This window comes from Microtus oregoni, unplaced genomic scaffold, assembly GCF_018167655.1.
Source record: "Microtus oregoni isolate MIOR12 unplaced genomic scaffold, Mior012 000000F_ref0000247, whole genome shotgun sequence".
Lineage (NCBI taxonomy): Eukaryota > Metazoa > Chordata > Mammalia > Rodentia > Cricetidae > Microtus > Microtus oregoni.
Genome location: NW_024543059.1, coordinates 69,168,569 through 69,195,324, shown reverse-complemented (window position 1 = coordinate 69,195,324; position 26,756 = coordinate 69,168,569). Strand labels below are relative to the sequence as shown.

The window sequence follows — 26,756 nt, the reverse complement described above, 5'->3', positions numbered from 1 at the left end:
TAATTAATGTGCCATACTTCATGTTATTCTAACCTGACATTATAGCACAAATAAATCAATAAGTGTTCTTGTACTTGAAGCTTCACTGCTAAAAAAAAAATAAATATTTTTGACCTGCTTCTGAACTCAGCTTGTTGATATGCAGCATCATGCATATCAACAAAATATGAAACTTAATTAGATCACATCTTGCCTGCAATGAAATGAGGCTACTTATTATCCTTGATAACTCATGAAGGATGAGAAGATAAAATTTTGTCTTTAAAAAGATCTTTAAAGGACCATGGATGGCTTATTCTGCAAAAGTAGCTAAATCTCAGGTTGCCATGGGATCACTTCCCCTTATCAACCTAGATAAGTTTTTCTTTCAGTGTTTTTTTAAAAAGAACTTTTATTCATAGTGCTTTAAAATATCTTTAAAAGTTTTTCCCTTTTACATTAGAATGTCTATAAATTTTGTACTATCGCTCCACTAAGCCATTTTGAGATGCTCTATTTCATAAATTGATTTTGACAAGGAAGAATGAATCACAGAAAGAGGAAGCAAAGAGAAAGGCGGGTTTTGTTGTGCAGCATCAAGGCTCATAAAAGCCCTGTCATGCAATGTATGTGTGGAGATGCAGATTAGCTGAAATGTTTAATTGTTCAAAGTCCTTGTCCACCCCGGACTTAAAAAAGAATTATTTCTTGGCTTTATGAGGAATTCCAAACAATGAATTTATAGACATGTAACAAAGTGGAGATTTAGATTTAGGACAACCAGTTCTTCAGCATGAAACCTAAGGTTGTAATAATAACATTATTTATAACAATACTTCACACATGAATGGACTAGAAATGAAGAAAGAAAATTTCTCAGCAGCCCACATAAGAAAGAAGTCACCACAAGCTCTGCTGCCCAGTGCACACCCATGAATGCACACTCACTCTGGCTGACCTTCCAGTGTGTAGGGCTGAAGAAGCCCCTGACCCCTTATACAGAGAGACTTGGAGCATGAGCAAAGGGGTTTTCCCATATATCAGGGACACTCAAGCTTGGAAAATATTTTCTTTTTATTTTCTCAGCCTGCCTACTGTGTCTTCAGATTCCCCAGAAATGAGCCTCAATGAGGGTTTAAGATCTGAATAGATTCTAGCTAACAAACAATCTCAAAGAACAAGCCAATAACAGAGTTTAAAGAGATCTCAGGTGTAAATTCAATTTCTTGCAAAGAAAGACCTAAATCATTTCTTTAGCAAACACATTGAAATTAGGCCTCTGGGTCTTTCTACAGATTAAGTTTCCTGTTACATTGATTATAGTGGTAAAATATTAAAACAAACAGAAACAATCCTCAGAGAGTGCTTGCAAATTAGTGCTAAGTTCATGGAGAAATTAAAAGAGAAAGCCAAGCTATAATAAAATCAAGAATGGGTTTTTATAAAATACCCAAAGGGAGCTATTAGAGATGAACAATGGGGTAGCACTTGGTAAGTGGGATTAGAAAGAGTGACTTCCGATGGCAGATGGGGAACAATGAAGTCCAAGAGGAGACTGAAGAGATGAACACAGAAGGGCAGTGTGAAAGGGTAAAAAACACAGGCGTGAGAGGAATGAGGCTGTGCAGGAGCCTGACCAAGGGGTTAATCGAGGGGAGGTGTCTTAGTTAGGATTTCTAACGCTGTGATAAAACACCATGGCTAAGAGCAACTTGGGGAGGCTAGGGTTTATTTTCCTCTCACTTTAGCACCATAGTCCACTGTCAAAGCAGAAACTTGAAGAAGGAACCTGAAGGCAGGAACTAAAGCAAGGGCCACAGAGGAAAGCTACTTATTGGATTGTTTCTTGTGGCTTTCTTGGCACATTTGCTTATACAGCCCAACAACACCTGCCCAGCGATGACACTACCTACATCAGACACTAAGAAAAAGGCCCTGCAGATGGGGAACAATGAAGTCCAAGAGGAAGACCGACGAAATGAAGTAGAGTGTTTATGGAGAAGTTGTAGTATTAATGTCTGTTGAATAAAGGCAAAATAATGGGATTGCATTTCAAGGCATTAAATCGTTAAAAATTCAAGGCTTTTAGGAAGAAAGATATTAAACTTGATATCAAAATATATTATATATAATATATTGAATGAACCTGACAGACATCTATAGGATGTTTTACCCAAACAGTAAAGAATTAACATTTTATTGTGTAGTTCGTGGATGTTACTCTCTAAAGTAGGGTGCACAATAGGGCACAAAACAAATCTTAACAAACTCAGAAAAATTAAATACCTCCATGCATCCTATCTGACTACAGTACAAAAATAAGCAAAACACCAAGAGCAAATGAATCTCTGGAAATCACACAGACTTGTAGGGATTAAACAATCATTCAGAGAATGATAAGTAAGCCAAGGAAGAAATTAATAATGAAATGTTAAAATTTCCTGGAAGTAAATAAACAATAAAACCAAACATATGGAACACATTAAAAGCAGCAGTTAGGGGGAAATTCATAATTTAAGTCCTTACATCTAAAGATCTGAAAGAGTACAAGTAAATATTTTAATGATGCATCTCAAAAGTTTGAATAAACATCTACAAACCAGAACCAAATTCAATAAATAGCAAGAAATAATTAAATGCAGAGCAGAAACTAATGAAATAGAAAGAAAATAGTACAAAAGATGAATCTAAGAAGTAGTTCTTTGAGAAGATAAACATCAATTGACAAGCCCTTGGCTCAACTAACCAAAGGAAATGAAGAGACTACCCAAATGGGCCATATCAGAAATGAAGAATCATTACAATAGGTGTTAAAGAAATTCAGGATACCCTAAATAATTTTTTTAAAATCTGTATTCCATTGAGTCAAAAAAAGTTAAAGGAAACAGGCAAATCTGTGCATTAGTGTAAACCACTAAAATTAAACAAGAAGAGATGAACAACTCAAACAAAAAGACCCTTAACAAACAAGGAGATTGAATTAAAAAACTTAACAAAAATCAGTAGTTTTTCTATATACCAACCATAAACACACAGATAACACAGGCACACACCCATTAACGATAACTCCCAATGTCATTTGATATGTCAATGTGAATAGGGAGAATACTGTAACACCCTACTCCTAGATCAAGAATTACAATCAATGACTGCTTAGAGCAGGAGCTTTGCTCTTCTCCAGGGACAAGTCCCCTTATAGGTTATTTAATCCCAAGTGGTCAGTATTAAACATATTCCATTTTAAAATACATGTGTAATATATACAAGTGTATGTATGCATGCATATGCATGTACAGTATTTTATGCTTATGATTAATACTAAGTGAACTCAGCAGGTTGTATTTATGTGTGAATATACATATATAACTGTATGAGTGAATATGTGTGACAATAATAATTAAAAGAGAGGTCATAAATTTTAGTGTGAGTGGTAGGGGCACAGAAGGAATAGGAGAAAGGAGTGGGTTACATAGTATGTAAATATTTCATGTGAAATTCCAAAAAAAATTAAGAGATTAAATAAAAAAGGATGCTTGCTGGGTTTTTTATGTTTGAGATATGTGTGTGTGTGTGTGTGTGTGTGTGTGTGTGTAGGTATATATATTACTTTTACACAGTGATGCATAAAACTTAGAAATACTAAAATTTTATGTGCAGAGGCAAAACCAAATGAAGAGATGAACAGGAAAAGGGGGAGAAATGCTGTCCATGTGGCTGTAAGCAGTGAGGAGGAAGCTCACATGGATTCGTGCTAGTCTCCATTTGAGAATTAGGGAGACAGGAAATTTAGTTTTCTTAATTTCTTAAAAGGAAATAAAATACTCAGATGAAACATGAATCACTACTTAACTTTTTAAAATTATAAACTTTGCCTGAGTATTATAATTATTAAATATATTTCTCTTTCATTAAACTTTATAAAATTTCCTGTGATTTTTCTTTGTCTGTGCGAATATATTAAACATTTAATTATTTTCATGACTTCCCTGGCATTTTTATTATCCTTTTTATCACAGCATGCTTCCGAATAAAAGGTTTCTTTCTTATTCTGGTGTAATTTCTCTAGTGTGTGAAGCAAAGGCGAAAATGGATAATAGGAATTGAATTCCATATCTTTTGTCCTATTTTATCCATTTTCTATTGTCTTCTGTTTGGAAAATCAGGCTTTACATATTCAATATGAAGGGTGGTATGAAATATAAAACACACAGTAGGCTGGCCACTAAGGAAGCTTCTCAGAGCAAATGAATCATTAAACAGTTTGAAGCAATGTAAGGTGGACCACCCCGTTACATCAAAATCGTGTATGCCCCAAACTGGCCACGTTCTGGTTTCATGCCTGTATCTCTGTTATATTTCAACAGCCTTTTAAATAGACATATGTAATTCATTGAGAATTTCATATCAACATACACCATATTTACTCCCTACTTCTCCCCTAATCCCTTCCAGAACCACACCAATCTTCCAGCCCATCTCAAATACTTTTCATGTCTTGCTTCTTTAACTCCTGAGTCCAAAGTGTACTTCGCATATACTTACAGGTATGCTCAATCCATTTGGATTGCATTCTTATAAGTTGAGTTTTCCTCCCCCGGAAGCTATCAACCGACAATTCAGTCTTTTATATTCAGAAGTTTCCTTATTTCCTACAGATTTTCTAATATTTCCATTTGGTATATTTATATTACTTTTAAAATTTTGAAGTCTAAAACTTAAATGTGGGAGAATAAGTGTTAATAGTAGCTTCAAATTTGTAGTGTGCTAATCTATAAATAGAGGATTTTACCCTATAAAATATAAAAGGTAATTTCAACTCCCAAAAGTTGTTGCCTTCTCACGTCTACATATTCAACATGGTACGCAGACACTTGCACAGACAGGCAGACAAACAGACACAGACACACACAGAGGGGGCGGGGAAATGACCCAATGAGAGTTATTCAGGGAAAGTAGAAATTCTGGGTGTGAGGAATCACTTAATCCTTACTGTTCTGCCTCAGTAGAAGTAGCATGCAATACTCATAAATATGCACTTTATTTAGACTTCCTCATAACTTTCCAATTATATTTTTTACAATATTAAAAAGATTAATGTACTGGAAAAGTACTAAAAGAAAGAGACAAGAAGAGAAAATGAACAAAGAGACCCAGTCGGATTACTGCTGTCAAAAATTGAGCACGATGTGTAATGAATAATGGTATTATTTACAAATTGTTTTCATAAGAAGTACAAGGTGTCAAGGAGAGGTGACCAAGACAGGATCAAGAGAGGAATGTGCTTAAGACAAGTGAAGAGCAAAGAAAAAAATGCAATAAAAATTCAAAGGAAATTAGAAGTAAGAAAGAGCAAGTAAGATGCCTGAAAAGAAGCAGCAACTGTCAAAGAAACTAATGAAATTAATCAGATACTAAAAAGCCTGAAAGAATTAGACAGAATGGGAGGAATGCACCACAATCAAAATCAATCCCATAAATTCTTAATATGAATTCTTGGAAATTAAAACCATAACAATAATCTAAAAAAATTAAATTTTTAACTCAACAAACTGCTTCTGGAATAAATTTGAGGAAATAGAAAAACAAAAACAAAACCAGAAAGCATGCCCTAGGGTAATGTATCTAGGACATGGAGTGGTGAAAGCCATTCTAGGGAACCACTAAGATGATGCATCAACCAAGGACCCTTTCTTTGCTCGGCAGACATTACAAATCTCAGTATTCTACAATGTTAGAATAAGGGACAACATGAGTAATACTGTCCTGAGTCAAATTGTAGTTCAAATTTAAGGCAAGAGATAAGGGATTTTGAACCTGGTAGAATTTAAAAATATTGCTTCCAAGGGAACTCCTTCATGAGTCTATTATAGGTGACTTTTAGACAACCAACAGATGATATAATAACAAAGAAATTTGTCAACAATTAAAGTTCTATTCTGAGATTCCCCTATACAATCAAACACAAACATGAACAGTCACATAAACATATGCATACACACATACATATACAAACACACACACATATAAGCATGCACAGGTGTGCACGCGAGTGCAAGTACACACACACACACACACACACACACACACACACACACACACACTGGAACCTTTAGAAGTTTCCAGTTTTAAACACATAGACTCATAGCATATTCTGGCCCAGAACCTCTGCTTAGCCACTCTTCACTTTCTGGACCTTACTAATTGGTGTACTATTCTCATTTATGTTTTTAAATAGCTAAGTTTTGCAGAGAGTTGCTATGGAATAACAGATAATCAGCACAATCTTTGAATTTGAGGGCTGGGGAAATGGCTTAGTTGACAATGTGCCTGACACACACACATGAAGTTTAGATTCTAAACATCCACATAGAATTTGCACACAGCAGGATATATTTGTTATTGCAGCCTAGGTGGGTGAGGTTGGAGCCAGGCAGATCCCTGGTGCTAAAAACTAACATGCCAGGTCGATGAATTTGTGGCTTAATGGGACACAATGTTTCAGAATGGAAGGTGAAGAAAGACAGAGGGAGACACTTGATGTTGATCTCCAGCCTGCACACATATGTGCACATGACCTATGCATCCATACACAAACACGTGCTCACGTTTCACACACACACACACACACACACACACACACACACACACAAATTTATTGAATTTTTAAAGGTCAGAGTGCTTGAAAACAAGGAATTTCTGTCTTGTCTTGCTTTGTTGAAATACTGTGGTCCTCAGGTGCATCAGTGACAGATACAACCTTGTTGTGGATAGTGGGAAGGGATGAGGTGTATTCCCTCAATTTACAGAACTGCAACACGTGCCCATCTATGTATAGAAATGGCTAAAGGTCACGGACTGTGGTTGCATTGCTGCTTGGATAATGAATGTCATTAAGTGCACTAGGAAAGCCATAGTTGCTATATACAAAGATAAATAAACTTTACAGGCAGATGTGGGTCAAGTGGGAGAGACAGCCAGTCTGACCTTCTTTGAAGAGACCTGAGAAACACTGAGGACCTAACAGTAAAAAGTAGTAACCCATCTGGGGTGGACAAATGGCCATGTGTAAAAGAAGAAATGTTTGTCCCATTAAGAGACTAAAGACAGAGTCCAAGAATGTAGGGGTAGCTAAAGGATACAGAAATATGTTCCAAGAAAAAGAATCAACCTTGACATCTAATACGGCCAGTATGAAACAACAGCTCCCCGCTTTCCCTGTAGAGGCAAAACCATAGTCACAAAGCTGGGGGTTTGAAGGATACAGGCAGGTTGAGCAAACAAGGAAGCAACTGAATGTAGCACCCTCAGTGACACGGCAGAGCACCGCAGAGGGAGGTCCTTCAATGACATTAGTGCCAGAACTTAATTACACAGGAATGCAATTTAGCTGATGAATGAGAACTTCTGTTCTGTTCTTTATATTGTGGCACTAAGCTTAAAATCAAATTTGCCATTTAAAATCAATAAAAATAACAGCATTTCACCCTGTAATAATATATCACACAATTATCAGAACAGCCTAAGCTCTGCATTCTAACTTAAGTCTTCAAACTTCGAACTGTTGCTGGCTGATAACAATATCAGTGTGGATAGCAGTGGTTTAGGCTTCACCAATTATGCCCAATGTTATCTTCCAGAAACTAACAGCATAGCATGGCTTGCTTGTGGTATCACAATCTTATCCAAGTTGCCCAAAGGAGTGTGTGTGTGTGTGTGTGTGTGTGTGTGTGTGTGTGTGTTTAGCCATTTTTTAGAACAAGTGCTAACTTTTGACTGGAATAAAGCTAAAAATAAAGAACCTTAGTGCGTTTTGTGGGCCAGTCAGAACATTGTTAGGCGAACTTGGCATTTATGTTCTAATGTTAGCCTTACATCAGATAGTCATAGACTTAAAAAACTTTAAAATTTTAAATTGCAAAACTTAAGAAAAATTGTTATTTTACTTTGTGTATATAGCTGTTTTGCCTGTATGTGTAACCACGTGTGTACCTGGTGCCCACTGAGACCAGAAAATGGTGTTGGCTCCCCTGAATTAGAGTTAGAGGCTAGTGAGCTGCCTTGTGGGTGCTGGGAATTGAACGTGGGTCCTTTGGAAGAGTGGGCAGCCAGTGTTCTTAATCATTGAGCTAACCTCTCCCTCCCTCCCATTGCAAAAGAAGTAAATAAGTAAACATTTAAAAACCAACAGAGAAGATGTGGCATTCCTACCTCTGTCTAAGATCTGACTGACGACAGAGATGTAGTCCTCGGGATCCTGCTCTGTTGAGATCTCCCACTTGCTTCCGGGGACACTTAATAATTGAAAGAGAGGATCCGAGCTCTCCATCCCACAAAGCAGGGTCACTACACTTGCTGGCGAGTGAAGTATCTCCTCTAGAAACTGACACTTCTTCGGGGTTAGGTCTTTAAGTAGACTATTAGATAATATCAGAAGCTTACATTTGTAAGCATTTAAGTCTAGCAAATCCAAATGTGAAGAAGAGAGATTCCACAAGGGATATACCAGGATGGCTTCTCTTTCCACAATATGTATAAATATTTCTTGCAAGTACAGAGCCCATTCCTCAGCATCTTCCTCATGTATCAGAAGGATGTCTTTTGCACTTCCTGGAAAGAGAGAAAAAAATGTTTTATTTTTCTTATAGTCAAAAGGCTAACAGCAGGTTATATTCTCTTTTAAATGTGAAAAAAATGCTAATTTGCTTATAGTCGATACCAGTATTGTAAAATGTTGCTATCTTTATTGTAATGATGTAGATTAAAAAATAAGATATAACACGGTTGTTGCCTTGAAAGCCTCTTCTACTCATGTCACAAATGTGACTCCCCCATAATCAACAAAACAAAGTTTATTTGCATGAAGGAACTCAACTGTGAAAAACAAAAAAGAAGTTGGGGAAATCATCTGTCAGAAAGTAACAACTTGTGGGCTGGCCCGATGGTTTACTGGGTGAAGGTGTCTGGCACCAAAAGGAGGACTGAGCTTAATCCCTGGGCCCCAAATCATGCAAGAAGAGAACTGACTCTCATAAATTGTCCTCTGACTTCCACACATTTGCTGAGGCCTGTGAATACCCACTTGTGTACAAAAACAAAAAAATACAATTTTAAAATAATAAAATGTTGTTATTGAAATAAATAGAAGGTTCTCATAGAACAATCTAGAACTAAGATCTATCTCCCACTCACAGTCAAGACTGTTGAGGAATCAGAATTGTCAGACTGTCAGGACCTCAGGCATCACTTTCCTATTGTTTTTCCCAACATGGGGCTTCTACAAGATCCTATCCTACAAGATAGGCTCAAAGCTGAGTCTGAGAAATCAGTCAAGTCCACAGATCCAACCACTCCACAGCAGAAAAGGGGAGGATCTTGCAGAAGGCCTTACAAGGATCACCAGAGACCACAAACCACACTTTGCTGAGGGATATTTGATCTCACTGTGAACCCTGAGTCTGTGTTAATTAAATAAAACCTCGGGTCAAGGGGCAGAACCAGCAACTAGTTGACAGGAAGTAGCTAAAGACAATTAGGGGGAGTCAGGAAATAAAATAGAGAAACGCACAGGAAGTAGTAGGGAGGGACTTTGAGCGTGGCAGTCTGGTTTGGTTTGGGATTGCATTGCAGAAGAGAATACTCTCTCTTGCAGGGTCACCAGCTAAGGAGGAATGTCAGCTGGTTGCTTCTCGGCCTCTCTGAGCTAGCAGGGTTTCTCCCCAGTATCTGACTCGCAAGCCTTTATTGGTAAAATATGATAAAGATTTCATCAAAAAGTACATCTGGCTGCAGAGGCAGTGGCAGTTCTGGGTCCCTGCCAAGTCTCAGCCTAAGCTGTGGGATAGCGATTACAGAACAGCAGTCAGAAGCAGAAACAGCAGTAGATTCGGGGCAGCTGCTGTGCAGCAATAAAACAACCCTTGTTGTCCCACTTTCCTGCAAACCACGTGAGGCCACGAGAAGCCAATCATTTAGAAGTACCGAGTAAGACAAGGAAGAAAATGCCAAGAGTTGTTTTCCTGCCCAAACTAAAATATGAAGTCTAACCTCCATCTAGATAAATAGGAGCAAAATAAATATTAGCAGCACTAATTGTTTTTTATGGGATGGGACTATGTCAAATCATAATAACAATAAAAATGATCATCACAATTAAAAATTACCATACATGGACTAGTGAAAATAATAAAACAAGAAAATGACAGACTTTAGAGCATAAAAATCACTCTAGCTTGATTAAAACAAAAGTTTAAAGACAATTTAACATAATTAAAAATTTTAAAAAAGACTACATCATCCAAGCAAATTTTATACAACAATAACTAGATTAGAGATTGGTAACATTTTAATTTCCAGCCTGTAACAAAGCTAGATGTTGCATAGCAAATGTTAATAAAGGATGCAATTAAAGCTATGTGGGAAAATATGATAAAGTAGATAAAAATCGAAAAGAAAAGGATTCAATATGAGGATAATTCAAACTCCTGAAGTGGAGATGAGAAAGATTCACACTGAGTCTTTTTACAGGTGTTGCACACACATCCTTGCTGATGTAGTACCTGCTGTGCTAGCATGAGGACCTGATTTCCACAACCCACATAAAATAAAAAGCTGACGTGGCATCTGCAACCCCCGCACTGTAGAGGTGGAGGCAGGCAGATCCTTGGAATGAATGGACTAGCCAATTTTATTGACCCTGTGAGCTTCTAATTCAGTAAAAGACACCGTAAGATGGAAAACCATTGAGAAAAACACCGTACATATACCTCTGGCCTCCACACACACATGCATATATGTATAAGCACACCTATATGCATATGTGAACAAATACTCATGAACATCTTTATACATCACATATGCCTTTGCTTACACCACACATGAATACACGTACAATATTGTGACGTAGAAGTGGTCTAGCTGATGAGAGGAAAGCGGTCAATGGGAGGGGGAGGAAGTTGGGAAAGGGAGGAAACGTGATCAAAATGTGGTATGTATTTTACGAAAATGTCATAATGAAACCCATTATTATGAACACTTGAGGCATGCTGACAACAGTTCTAAAGCTATTTTAAGATTAAAGACAAACGGTCCTATTTCCATGTGCTCGTGTGGCATGTGTGTGAACGCAGCCTGCACACCGTATGGCGATTAGAAGACAGCTTGCAGCAGCCACCTCTCCCGTTCTACCACGGGCTCTGAGATTTTGGATCAAACCAGGTTGTTTGTCTTATATGGAAAAAATTTTTACCCACCGAGCCATCTCACCAGCCCAAGATTTTTAATATTTTTTTTTTGATAAAGTCTTGGACTAAAGAGTATAAGGTACCAGCTTTGTGAATCAGTGAGGAACAATTGGGGGAAAAATGGTTAAGGAAAGCAAGACTTGACTAAATTGACCTTAGTTTAATGGTTATTATAAAAGCACTTTCTATATGTAGAAAGATAAAGTGTGTCTGTCACAAGAGAAAGCAGAAAGTTGGTATAATTTCTTCTGAGCAATTTCAACAAATTACTGTGAATTGTAAGGTAGCTCTCCAAAGGCGAATTCTCCCTACACACTGGTACTATAAGATACTCTTCTGTGCAACAATGAGAAGGAATGAGCCATAGATACATGAAACGTGCATAGATCTAAGAACACTGCGTGCAGTAAGCAAGAGTGCACACAGCAGAGGAACATTGTTGGCGATCTAATTGGACACATTGGGCACAGATGCTAATCTACCTGGGATACATTGGGCGTAGATAAGGATATTGAGACCAGGTTAGTGGATCAGGCTGAGGAACCCTCCTGGAGCTCTGGACTTACTCTCTGTCTTGATCTGCATAGGGATTACATAAACATACATATGGAGAAATTAATTCATTGGTATAGCTTTGATTCCAGCTTCTTAAACTCTGGGTCACAACCCTGTGTGGGACGGTTAGCAAACAAAATGGCAACTGTTCTCCTGTAGCTCAGCCCAGTGCTTCGCTGTAGCTCTCTGTATCTGCTTCCATCAGTTGATGGTTGAAGTTGATGGTTCTATGATGACAAGGTTGATGTCATCAACCTGATTACAGGAGAAGGTCAGTATATGCATCCTGTCCACTATTGCTTAGGTTCTCAGCTGGGATCATCCTTGTGGATTCCTGGGAATTTCCCTAGTGCTATGTTTCTCGCTAGCACTTTAATGACTCCCTCAATCAAGATAACTCTTTTCTTTTCTCCCTCACTGTCCTTCCCTCTTCTTTAGCAGCCCATTCCCTCATATTCTCCTTCTCCCTCCTCTTCTCCCCTCTCTTTCCCTTCAAACCGTCCTTCCGTCCTTCTAATTATCTCAGGAGGTCTTGTCTGTTTCTTCTTCAGATCCACGTATCTCTCTTAGGGTTCTCCTTGTTACCTAGTTTCTCTGGGATCATGGACTATAGGCTGGTTATCCTTTGTTTTATGTCTAATATCCACTTATGAGTGAGTACATATCATGTTTGTCTATCTGGGTCTGAGTTACCTCACTCAGGATGTTTTTTTTCTAGTTACATTCATTTGCATGAAAATTTAAAGAACAGTTAAAGAGAGGAAGGAGTGATAGTATGAGCAAAGGGGTCAAGACCATGATGGTGATACCCACAGAAACAGCTGACCTGAGCTACTGAGAGCTCACTGACACTTGTGAGGCTTGGTTAGTCTGTGGGGCCACTGACAGTGGGACCAGGACTTATCCCTAGTGCTTGAACTGGCATCTAGGAACACATTCTCTTTGGAGGGATACTTGCTCAGCCTAGATATAGGGGGGGGTGGGGCTTGACCTTGCCTGGAAGTGAAGTATCAGACTTTGTTGACTCCCCATGGGAAGGCTTTACCCTTTCCGAGGGGTGGATGGGGAGGGGGTGGATGAAAAGGTGGAGTGGGAGGAAGGGAGGGAGTGGGAACAGGGATAACCATGCAAAATGAGAAAAGATAGTTTTAAAATGCTTAATAAAAAAAGAAAAAAGATGTGATCTAAAAACAAAATAAAACAAAAGAAGATAAAGCAAAGCAGCAACAACAAAAAGATTTCTGAACTCCTGGCAACTGAAATCACTTCCACATCAAATACACACTGAAACAGAGGTGTCTCTGGCCACACGCTCCTAATCTGCACTGTGTGATGTCACTGCAGACTTGGTTCGAAACACACAGCAGGCACATTTTTGCATTGTGCATGCTGTCGTACCATGTAAAACCAAGGCACACTATCTGAAACATTACAGCTCAGATTCCAGACTAAGGTATGGTATGAATCACAGCATTTACTGTATGTAGAAAGTTACCTGCTCCTACATAAACGTTAAAGCTTAATTGTAGGAAACAGCTCCTGTGGGATAACCCTTCTGTGAATGCTTTGTTTCCATTGGTTAATAAGAGAGCTGATTTTGGTCAGGAGCAAGGCAGGATGGAGCCAAGTAGAAAAGTCAAGCTAAAAATATAGGGAAAAAGAAGGGCAGAGTCTGGGAGATGCAAGCAAGCTGCTGGAGCAGCAAGGTGTACTAGAGGATGGGTAGCTCTACAGACCACGTGGCAAGATACAGATGAATAGAGATAGGCTAATTTAAGTTGTAAGAGCTAGTTAGAAATAAGCCTGATCTATAGATCGAACATTTATAATTAATACTAATCTTCTGTGATTATTTAGGGATGAGGCAGCTGGGAAACAAAAGCACTGACTCCTCTACAAACAGCCTTTTAATATTTTATACTGCTATTTCTTATTGTGCCTATCAAATTAATATACCTTTGAATTGTACTGTGTTAGTATGATTAAATTTAAAAATTACTGTTTGAGTTGCTGACTTCAATTTCATGAAATGTCACTTGGTAAAGTTTACCTTGTCACTAGAATAAAATTTCCAATAGCTTTTGAAATTTCTCGAAACATTATTTTGCCATTTTTCCCCTGTGGCATTTTCAGGATTGGTGATTATAGAATATCAACTACAGAAAACATTAAAGATATTCTGCATCCCAAGGATCAAATATTCAGCAGAGATTAATTTTTATGTAAGAAACACATAGATTAACATTCAGGTTTGCTTTAATAAATAATAAAAATCATTTATACATAATTATAAAATTATTTTAAAATAAATATACTTATGATTTGTTATCAATAAATATCAAATCTGCATACTATTTTATAGACTTAAGTATTACATAGCTGGGGTAATGAAAAAAATTAACTAAAAGCTTATCACAAGCATAAAAATTTGAGATGCCCTATTTCAAAATGCACACTTGCTAAAGTTTAACACAACATTTAAATTAAGAAAAGTAGCAAAAGGAAGTTTGGGGAGGGAACTATTCAGTAGTCCCTGAGGTCGGTCAGTCTTACAGCAGGTGGGTTTTGGGAACAAGATCTCCAAAACTAAGACAATTACAGAAGTGATAATTAAAAACCTGGGAGTGAATTCTAATCACAGAAGCCTGGCACACCTCAAAGGAGGTTTTCAAACTTTAAAGGTAGATGCATTAGAAAACTTTACACATAACATAAAAACTTAAATAAAATTAATGCTAGAAAAGCAAAGTAAGTCAAAAACTGTAATAGAAAGTGAAAAAATTATACATTGTTTGGGATAATGGTGTTAATGTCATAACGAAAAAATTGATTAGTCATTAATTTCAAGTTCAAATTAAACTATCCTAGGAAATAAGACAAGTCATGTGGGCTAAGTGATATAAATTCATATGTAGCATACCAATAGATAGATGCCAACATGTAAGAGCTAACATCGAAATGCATAAATCACAGTTAACATTTATAACACAACACATACATATGTAATATATACAACTTAATTTTTTGATTAACTGTCAAAAATACTTTAGATTAAAATGTGATTTTAAATAAATCATATCAATCTGAACAAAACCAAGAAGAAACATTGAAAGGGATTTTGATCCTTCAGTTCCAGAGGAAAGGACCTATGTTCGGGACAGAAAGGGAAGGGCGCTGCTGGCAATCGGACCACACGACTTGCCAGTGCTCCACATGAAGCCTAAAGGAAGGGAAAATGAATAACAGACAAAATCCAAGTCATCCCAGGATGCTCAAGGTCTATGTTCCGTCCAATGTGCCACAATAAATGAACAAACAAATAATAAATAAATAAACTGAGAAACTTTAATAAAATATAATTAAAAATGTTAAGTGGAAACCAGCATTGCTTTGTTTCTCCATTTATTATTAAAGTTAATAAGGTACTCACTAAGTTCATCTTTAATAATACAGCATGCTGTCTAAATTTAGTGACTAAAATTGTATCTAAAAATTGATGAAATCTTTAGTCTTTGTCAATACTCTTTGAACATCTTTTGTTCATGATGAGCAGGTATTTTCATTTCGGTTTGATTTGTACTTTGTCAACTACATGCTAGTTTTCTTTCTTTATGCAAATTTTTAAAAGGCTGAATCATTCCTTTCTTCCTCATAGTTGAAGTCCTGCAAGGCAGTTGGTCTTTAATTTTCTCAATTATTATTTATTGAAACTTTTTGTGTTCACCAGAGAACATGAAATATTTAACATCCATTGTCCATGGCTCCCTTGTGATATCCATGGAAAGAATTCAGACAAAGTCACCCTGAGCATAGTTTATTCTAAACAACACTCTCGAGGGGTGAGAGTGGACAATAACCTACACTATCTTTGTGCTGATCTGTCTGCACTTTAGACAGGCTCTGTGTAAGTCTTAAAGTCTCTAAAACAAGCAGTTTTTCCCAAGGAATTTTTTCCTGTCCAGGCATTTGATAGGCCTTTTTGAAATGAGTCTTACAGGAAGGGGGCAGTGATATAAAACCTTTTGGTGGACAGGAATCTTACAGGGTTCAGCACTCTTGGAACCATGTTCAGGTAGTCATTTACTAATGAACTGCAGATAATTCAGGATGCCTGAATAGAGCCAGAGATGCCTCCCACCACCCATTCTTCAAACCAGTAACAACAGTCTGTAGTTCCAGTTCCTGGTTTCACAGGCTACGGAGGGAGGAGTCCAGGCCCAGTATCTTCTAACTCTGTTGAAGTTGAACTAACTTTTAAATTCATTCACTTAACCCTTACAAGGTGATAGTCTTCTTCACTCACTAGTGATCGCTCACCAAGGGGAATGTGTCACAGCCACAGAAAAAGACGATCAGTCACCTTCCTGCTGCCTTTGACTTTTTTTTTTTTAACTAGGAAACTGACTTGAATCCAAAACCAAAAGTTAATAGAAGCCATATCCATATCTGTGTCTCTCTTCTCCTTGACTTAGCAAAGAGAAGTATGTACTATAGAGATGTGTAGGCTGTAGATCCCAGAAGAATCATCTCTGAATTCTCAAGAGTAGTGTATATGCAATGCACTTCATTTACACACTTGTGCTCAACCAAGTTTAAATCATTACTCTCCCAATTTAAGGAGGGGCATCAATGTGAAGATCAGCCAACTTCCAGAAGTTGGGAAACTTAATAATAAATGATGAATATGTCTCATAGAAATGCAAACTTTCATTCCTAGGAATATATAACATAATCGAATAACATTACTACTGAAGATGCTATTAAAGTTCCAAAGAGGTAATTCAAAATGTAAGTCTCAAATCTACCAACATGAAAGTAATGGAAGCATTGTACAACAGTGTTGTGTGACTTCCTGGAGATTTATAAACAGATGTATACATTCACTAAAAGTAGGATGGAGATAAAAGCCCAAAATAATAATTCCATCCAAATCTAGGTGAGCAAACCACTGAGTTATGAATACAGCATGATTGAGCTGTTACTTACAGGAAAGAACCTGATTCAGGATCCCTTGCATCACCAAAAAGCCCCATGACAGTCACTCCAGAGTAACTGTGTTGTAGAGTCCTCCTTTAGACATGCTTCTACTTTTCATATATGACAGCACCGCCCAAAAGCAACTATGAACATTGGAAAGGAATAGCAGATGAACATGCTAAGACCCAACCTCTCTTTACCTACCAGGAAGTGGTATTATGCTAATTCATATCACTATACTTAGCTATAATTGACTGTTTAGCATATTTCTTGCCATCACTAAAAGATCCAGCAATCTCACAACCTGTACTCCAGGGTAGAGAAGCGTCATGCCACCTTCATGCCTGGAGACAGTCTCCTTATCCAACAAACTGTTTTTCAAGAACAAAATAAAGACATATTAACTTTTTTATTTATAATGAAGTATTCTGCCAGATTTATAATCAATAATGTCTCATTTGTTTTATAAAGTACTATAATGAATTTTTAATCTGAAAAGAAATTTTTATCAATAATTTATAATAATAGTGTTTATACCAAAAAGATAATTTATATTATCAAAAGAATGAGGCTAAACATAAATCACTATTCTTTTCTAGAATCCCAGTCTCAAATGGACATTTTTTCTTCTCTTTAAATGGGACCCAGTGTCAAACCAGGATATCATTATGCATAATGAGAAAATGTTGCAAGATTCTAATTTTTAAGCAATGTTTTTTTCTCACTGGCAATAAAAAGGAAAGAAAATGGAAGGGCTAGGGCTCTGGCTTGGTGATTGAGCGCTTGCCTAGTATGAGCAAGGCTCTGTTGGATCCCTGGGGAAAGTTTGAAAATGATAAAATAAAAGTTACAGTCATGCTGCTTCATCTTGTTTTAATTGTGCACATTAATGCAAACCACAGCTCTTATTTCAAAGGGGGCAAAGAGGAGTTTATTCGGAGCTAATTATGAATATCCAGACCTGAGGACATGGATTCAGGTTGCCAGAATGGCATGTTCCAACAAAGCAGCAGTTAATTATAGAGCTTTTTATCATCACAGAAGGAAAAAAAAAGTGAAAGGCAAGCCAGTGACTAAATAAATCACTATAGGCAGCATGTGGCTTGATCACGGCAAAGAAGGAAGTTAGAAGCTTACAGGTTGTAGATATCTGATGGCTTTTAAGTTTTGGAATTGGTGAACACTAATGATGCACTAAAAATATAGTCAAGATATTTTCCGGATACTCACAAGGATGTTAGCTAGATACAAAAGTGGGCTATGGGTCAGTATTTAGAGGCACTTGAGGACACTTATGATCTGAGCTCAATCTCAGGATTCTACATAGTAGAATTCTACACAGTGTCAGGGAAAACTAACTTGAGCAGTTTCCTCTGATCAGTGGACACATATGCTCATGTATGCTCACATGCACACACAAACACTCGCACACATTTTTAAAACAGGAGTGGACTATGAGTGCTGTCAAGGAGACTAATTAATTTTGTCTCAACATTTGTAGAATTCCAGCTTTGTACAATCATGAAATTCTAAGCAATCAGCCTTTGATAACATGGGTGTGCCCACTCTAGGAAGTTCAGTACATGAGCACATACCTTTATTTCAGTCATTAAGTAAATACAGTAGAATCAGTTGTATATTTCAACTCTGCAATGGGATTTTCAGTATAACAGGAAACTAAATCCAGGATTTTCTAAAGATATTAAGATGGCAAAACACTATCCTATAATTTCCCCCCAAGAAACATGGTTCATTTTATTATTCATAGAGACAAAGGTGCCTCTTAGTTTTTGTACAATTTGCCCATGTTTGTACTGTCAGCACTACAGATATATATCCCAAACCTCGCTGGATCACCAGCTAGAGCTGTTAATGGTCTGTTATTTAGCACATCCCTTCTCATCTCTAATTTTGCATCTCTGGGACTTTCTGATGCTGTGCACCTAATCCCGTGGGGGGTGGGGTGGGGGGAAGAGCCTATTCTACAGAAAGTACCTGATACTTAGAAATTCTTCCTGGTTCTTGACAATGTGATAGTCTGAAAAGTATGGATAGGTTTATTTTTTAAAGATTATTAGAATGAAAAAGGCAATGTATAAATCTGAATATCTGAATATATCAATAGGGTTGTACTCATACAGTATTCAAGCGTTTATGTGTTATTTCCAGTACACAGATGGCATGAGCAGCCTGTTAGCACCACTAAATCTGAAGTGACAGAAGTTTCCTGTTATGATAAGAACAGGATTCAACAGGCAGATTTCCTATAAAGATAGATGGGAAATGCTTTGGGCTTTATGGATCATATTAGGATCTATTCTCCCTTCTCTCGTTCTTCATGCTGTACTTTCTCAGTTTAACACTTTAAAGGTGTAAAAAGAATTCTTTACTCACATGTAAAACACAAACAGAACACTTGCTGATCACTGTCTTTGCCTATAATTAGCTACCTCCTTTGGAGGCTATTCTGTTTCCTTTCATGAAAGATTAAAGTATCCATCCATGGAAGCGCTGTGCTTTTGTCTCTGAAGCACAAATACAATGATTAGGATTAGACCCTTACATTGAACTTTTGGTGTGAGTGGGGAATGAAGAAATTTAGATCAATAGAAACCCTTTCCTAGTGCCTGGAATGCAGCCCTTGCTATCCCTACCTGCCTCTTGACGTCTGAAATATCCCTTCCATTGAACTGAGGTTTCCTCCCAGATACACAAATTTGATTGCTTGATTTTCCGACTCTTTATTACAATGTTAATATCCTTGTGCACCCCTCCCACTAATTTCATACCGAGATTTTCACTTGCTTCCACCACTCTGTTTACCATGACCTGTAACTCATTTAGACTTTCAACACGTAGTGCTGTGTTGTCATCAAAACACAAGTTATTGATTCATACAACACCTCTCTGCATGCCTATCTCATCATCCTCCAGGGCTGCTCCTATTATTAATTTGTAAGCAAAGATTGCTCTTTTAAGTTTTCCATCCATTCAGACTCAAATAATCATACCCAAACTATACTAATTACAGCACTGCTTGGTCAATGGCTTAGGTGTGTTCCCAGCTAGCTCTCATGTCTTAAATTAGCTAATTTCTATTAACTGTGTATTGTCATGAAGCTGTAGCTTAGCAGTAATGTTGTGGTGTCTTTCTTTTTTGTAACTACATGGCATCTCTGAGTCCACCTTCTTTCCTCTTCTATCTCTGCTTGGATTTCCTACCTTGCTATATTCTGCCCTGACATAGGCTAAAGCAGCTTCTTTATTAACCATTTGTAATAAAGCATATTCACAAGATACAGAAGGCAATCCCACATCACCTCCCCTTTTATGTCTAAATTAAAGGACGGTTTTAACTTTGACATAGTAAAATTTCATAACAAAAGAGGTATCAAGCAAGAGTTACATTTACAATATTTCTTTGTGAGTCTAAAGTTTCATATCTATTTTATCTTTTATCATAAGGAAAACTATAACTATCTGTCTTCAACTCCATCAAAGACCACAAATGGTTTTAAAGTTACCTAAATAAATAAGAAGTGCATTGTAATCAAACTTCCAAAACTCTTGAATTGACAGAGACATCTCACTTCCTGAACAGTCACCCAAAGTTCTTCTGTAACTTTGGGGCATCCATATTTAGCCTACAGGCCCATAGTATCCTGCAGACTTTTCCATGAAGCAGGAAATTTCAAAGACAGTTTAATCTATATTAGCAGTTTGTCAGTCACTGTCTTCTGTGTCCTGCAGAATGCCTGGCAGATTCTTTCTTGAAGCACTATCTCAACTTCTTTAGGCAAGTTCAGCAGTCCCTTTTCTGTGGGTACTGCTTGTCCAGTTTATACAGCATACCATCAAGCAATCCAGGAAAAAACAATTTCTTGCCCAAATGGCTAGCTTTGTCACACTGAACACAAATTCTACAGCAAGTTTATTCAATGCCCATCAGTCTCTCTGAACTAACTGGTGCTGCCAGAAGCAGACATGTCTCACTTTTGTGAAAAGTCTAGTTCTTAAAACCTTTAAATGCCATATCCTGAGTGTTGAAGATTATTTATCTAACTGAAATATATCTATATATCTAGAAAACCTAACTAATATAATTAAACTTTCATTATTGTAGATGACTATTAATCTGTATTTATTATCTATACATTATATTTTTAAATGATATGTATAAACATAATACCTTAAACAGACTAGAAATGTACATACAATAATTTTGACCTTAAATCAAAGAAAGCACAATAATATACATAATGCAGGCTGTTTATTTTCCATCATTATGTGGCTTATTATTTTTTCTATTACTTTTTAATATTTGTCTTTACTCCTTTAATCTGTGACTGTCTATATTATTTTATATTACTTTCCTGTCTCTTTAAAGAATTTGTTTTATTTTTTAAAACTATTCCCTTCTATAACTGCCTATATCAATTTTCTTTTTTTCTTAAGCCTATGTACATTTTTAAAAACACACTGCATCTCATTTAGACATCTTTTATATCTGAATATGTCCTACTGTATATTTGAAATACTTTTATGACAAGGAGAGTTTTTTTTATTAATCTGTATATTGCCACGAGGTTGTGGCTTACCAGTAAGGTTCTGTTGTCTTTCTCCTTTGGTATTTACGTGGCATCTGTGACTCTGCCTTCTTTCCTTTTCTATCTCTGCTTGGATTTTCTACCTTGCTATATTCTGTCCTGCCAGGAATATATTAAAGAGTAGTGTTGAGAGGATGCATCCCTGCAACACTCCTATAATTGTCTTAAACTGATCATTTAGTTCTGTCCAGTATAGGAACAACTGGAGAATCATAAGGCTGTCCTTGTATACATAAGCATTGCCAGAGCATAAATGATAATGATGATAATGATGATGATATCAAAAGAGAACAAATAGTACCATTAAGATTTGAAGACTATCACAGTTTCTTAGCCCCAATATTATTGTAGTAACTTGATGGTTTGTAAAGTGAAAACAGTATATAGCCTATAGAGTTTCTATTACATCTTTACAAGCAAAACAGTTCTAGAGTTGAGTATAGAAAACAAAATGGCTGGAGTTATTGAATGGAATTTCAGAGACATTCCAATACTGACTGTCATCTATGTAGACAGGAGAAAAAAGAATACTCTCAGTAAAATTCCCATAAATATTTCCTAGTGATACTCAGTGTTTCCAGTTGACTTGTTTAAAAAGGCACAAAATATCACAGTGGTAAGAAGGAGAATGTATGGAACAATACATATATGACTTCATATAAAATGAAAATGTATAACTGGTGGAATTAAGTATACTCAAGCATAGTGATAGAGCCAGCTCCTAAGAGTCTAAAATATATGTCAATTTACGCTCCAATGGAAAAGGTAAATCACTTTGAAATGTTCAGTCCCTCTACATCAGCAAGCTTTCTAGAAGCTAAAATTTTACTTATGTATACCGGCATGCTGAAAGACCGTATAGCAGGTAACCACAGGAAACATAACAATTGTGAATTAAAATCCACAGTCACAAGGAAGGGCTCTGCAACACAGTCAGATCATATTTACAAACATTCTCTCGGGAGAATGTGGGATACTTTTCTTCCAATGATGCTTCATTAAATTTTTACAACTTCTACCAGGAGTTATAAACTACAACAGTTATTCCTCAGATTCTAAAGGGACACTTGCTTTATTTTTCTGATAACCTTTTTTTTTTAAATCAATTTATGAGTTCCTATTGAGTCCTCATAGAGATTAATTTCTGCCTTCAGGATTTATGTAGTTCAGTTGATCACAAGAGAAATAAATTACTGATTTAATTGTGAATAAATATATTATATTACAAAATAGAATATAATAAAATGAGGGCAATCTTCATGGGAAAAGCTAGTACCACAGATGTGTAGTTCTCATTCCCGTAGCATTAACTCTTACCGTCTCTACACCATTTCTCAATATACAATTATAACCTCACCTGGGAGGATTACCTAATCTGTAGGAAGGGAAAGAAAGGGAGGTGTTTGGCATTAGCTTCTGGAGAAAAATTAAAAAGTGTGTCTCTCCAACATTAAGTACCCATCTATAATGCTGAGAGAGAATGGTTGAAAGAAGATAATTTCATTGACAGGATATTGTAAACTTTGATCTGGTCTTTTTTTTTTTTGGCTTTGAAGGAAATATGGCTTTGTTTGAGCTAAGAAGCTACACGGAACAAAAGAAGAAAGGGAGTGGAAAGAATATACCTATTTAATTTAAGAATGAAATACCCAAAACGAAGTTACTAAACAAGAAACATACTGAGAAACAAAAGCCTTTACATTACATCCTTCCATGTAATGACTTTCTTATGTCTTTTGTTGTTTATATTGGTTTATATAAAGGAAAATTTGATATAAACTCATGTTTCCTAGCTTCCTTTGTGAGTAACTGAACCTGCACAAGCCTGTGACCACACTGTTGATCAACAAATGCTTATTGAAAATTTGTTAGCATCACAGTGGAGGCTGCAATAGGATCAAAGAGAAATAGGTTTTATATGATCCTAGGAAAATTAATCTCAAATTCATTGCCCTGTGGCAAAGTCCATTCCATAAACAATACATTAAGATAAAAGCATATAATTATGCAAAATTTAGGGCTGATGTTTTGAAAATATTTAGTAGAAATATTATCAATACTAAAATTTACATGGCATTTAGTTTCTAAAATATATAGATTTCTAGATCTCTGTAAGTACATAGTAGATTTATTTTTATTTATAAAGGTTATACTTCAACAATTTTGGTTATAAAACCAAGTCTGACAAAAATTAATAAAAAATGTAAGATTTAAAAAGCATCTTTTTTAGGGTTTTAATAGTTCTAACACAACTCATAATAGAGTAACTATAGAATATATTTAAGCTCTATCAATTAATTCTTAAGTATCATTTTATCCTACTATATACCTTCATGAAGTCTGAATTTGAGTTTAGAGAATTGAATTTTCTTTAAACATTTTAGTAGTATTGACTAGTATAATTGAAAAACCAAAAGTCAGATCTTGAAGTTCCAACTAGAATGTTTGGTCAATGGTAAATTAAAGTCTAGCATCTCAGCCTCAAACATGCATGTAAAGATCCTGTACCGTGTTTATAATTCCATTCTGTAGTACAGAAATATTAGTTAAAACTTTTTACAGTTAGTTTTATTGTGATGGTAAAGGTTATGGAGAATATACCAGGAGCTAGCGATAAAATAACCTTCTAAATAGGATCCCACTTCTTACTACGGCTGTCTCATTTTGTTTCAACAGCATGGGTGGGAATATGATTATAATAGCCATTGACCTATGGTCCAAAGCCCCTATGCTGGATAGGTATATCTGTTTCATTCTGATGTCTCTTGTGACAGATTCCATTTTCTTGAAATAAAAATGTAAACCAATATATAGTTGGCTTCCTTTACCTCGTGATTTTGCCCTTTTTCTTAGTGTTGTTGGTCAACTCAATACATGTATTGCCACATCTCCACTTAATAACCACTGCAATCACCTGAGTTCACTGACTGAAAAGTGTCCTTACATTTGGTTGCAAATGAACCACATTTCAAAATAACTACATCAAAATTCCCACTTGATGATAATAATAAAATACTTCTACATGAACATTGTGGCTATTCTTTTAGAGTATTCAAGATATTACAGTTTTCTTAAAGTATTTTCCCTCAAACATAAAATTTTAAACTTGAAAATACATAAGTTAAAAAGCTTTATGAACCCATCCAATGCCATACCAAGAACAAACCAGTAATCTTACATTCTCTAGTGTCAAACAGTGGTTCAACTATCAAACCACAGTGAAGAGACATTACTATCAACTGAAAAACTCTTCAGTCCCTTTCATGGCTTCCCAGTAGACAGCAGCGCAGGGTCATTTGCTGAGATTTAAAAGACGGCAAATCTGGGCGAACAACTCAACCCCATGTCTACTGTGCTATCAGTGAGCAAGAAAAAACTGTTGACAGTCTCTTGCTTCTTTGCTTTCTTTTCATTCTCAATTCATCCGATTCTATTCAAAGCACCAGAGCACAGTATGATGAGAGTAATGAAAAATAAGAGAGAGGGAGAGAGAGACAAAGAGGGACAGATGGGTAATCATGAATTCCGAACAGAAATCAAATCATTTTTCTTCCTTATTGAAATTCTTCCATGAACTTGGCAGATTTAGCACACTAATGAATGTTTGTAAACTAAGCCTTTCATTGCCAACATGTAATCCCCTCCATGACATGAAATTCCCAAAAGACTGAAATTATATAAGCAAACTTTTCTACAGAGCCTGTCCTAGAACAAGCTCTTGTAGACCAGGCTGGCCTCAAACTTACAGAGATCCTCCTGCCTCTGCCTCTGCCTCTGCCTCCTGAGTACTGGGATTAAAGGTGTGTGCCACTACTCTGCCTGACCATATAAGCAAACTTTTGATTGTTGTTTGATACTGAAGTCTTCCAAGAGTTTTTCTATGTGAAAATTGTCTATATCCTATTATAAATACATTACTGATCAAGAATAAACCTTTAACAAACCTGCAAAAAATAATCCCCAATTAAATAAATTGGAGATTTAAGCAGTATGGTGAAAACTGGGGAATGATTTGGAAATCTGCATACTAGAAAGCAAGTCCATATGGAAACAAAGTGTGGATGGTCATCTATTCATTTAATGCAGTTAAATGCAGCAAATGAGACTCATCTCAATGTCTGTAATCTCAGTCATTTTTAATGTAAGAGAAGCAGCAAACCGGCAAAGTGTGTCTCCTCCCACCCACAGAATTTCCCTAAAACCCATCTGGGGCTCATGTTCAGAGTAAACAAGACTTCTGGGTAACAGTTGATCTAAACAGTAGAACACTCTACAAAATCCTTTAAGTCTGAGACGGTTGTTGACAGCAACCACTTCCAGGTCACTTAAAGTCCATTCTCTTCTAACCATATGGGAAGATCCATATAAATCCTCTAGATTTAAGGACCCACTTTTGAACACTATTCAAGAACTGAATTTTCGAGGAGCAGGGCCCAGAAAATAATGGAAGCAAGCATATGAGCAATTCTAAGTCCACTCAGGTGTAAGAATAGTTATAGATATTTTAATATAATATTTCTCAAGCTAGGCTGGAAGCCACAGTTCTTAATTTTTATATAAACTTTAAATTTTACTTATTTTATATTTTGTGTGAGTGTTATGCATATCTATCTTCAGAGCAGAAGAGGGCACCAGATCCTATTATAGATGGTAGTGAGCCACCATGTGGTTACTGGGAATTGAACTCAGGACCTCTGGAAGAGCAGCCAGTGCTCTTATCCTTTGCGTCATCTCTCCAGCCCAGCTCTTGATTTCTTAAATATTGTTGACAGAAGAGAAGGAAAGAGATCTTAGTCTTTCCAACATGAAAAGGAGAAATCCAAACAGCCTCTACTATTTATTAGGAGATTCAAGGCATGTTGTTTATTTAGTTTACCAAATTAATTTCTTACTCACACTCTACCTTAATTCACTAATGGGATTTTGTCAAATGAAACCAAATCACCTATTTGCATAGGATGCCATATTTGAAACTATCCACTTAAAATTTTAGATCAGAATTCTCAAGTCAATAGTGTGTATTTATAGTGCTTATCAAAAGCTATAAAAGATAAGATAGATGGTGAATTAGGGGAAGAGATTACAGTCCATTGTGAATAAGAGAAAATAAATTTTAAATATTTTACTTTAGACTAATTTTTATGAAGATTTGTTTTTGCAACTACAAATACCCACACTCCATGCATCACAGCAACAAGATTACAAAGACAAGACTATGGTAACTAACGTGGTCACAAACTACCTATTGGCATTAGTAACTGACATGTGCGTGTTCATAATATAGTAAGATCTATGTATACTTTTAATAAGAAAGTGAACTTCTAGGCAAAGAAATATTTTAGAATAGGAAGAACCATAAATAAATATTATAAATATGCATAATTTTCTTCTCACTATT

At 36.4% G+C, this 26,756-nt stretch overlaps 1 protein-coding gene across 1 annotated transcript in view; it reads right to left on the bottom strand.

Annotated features, from left to right (window-relative positions):
* The window catches only part of Bank1 (B cell scaffold protein with ankyrin repeats 1), a 220,510-nt gene that overhangs the window by 173,250 nt on the left and 20,504 nt on the right, over positions 1-26,756 (bottom strand). The window contains exon 3 of the mRNA XM_041679911.1: positions 8,188-8,586. Coding sequence (XP_041535845.1) covers positions 8,188-8,586 — 399 coding nt within the window. The remainder of the gene's footprint in view (positions 1-8,187; positions 8,587-26,756) is intronic.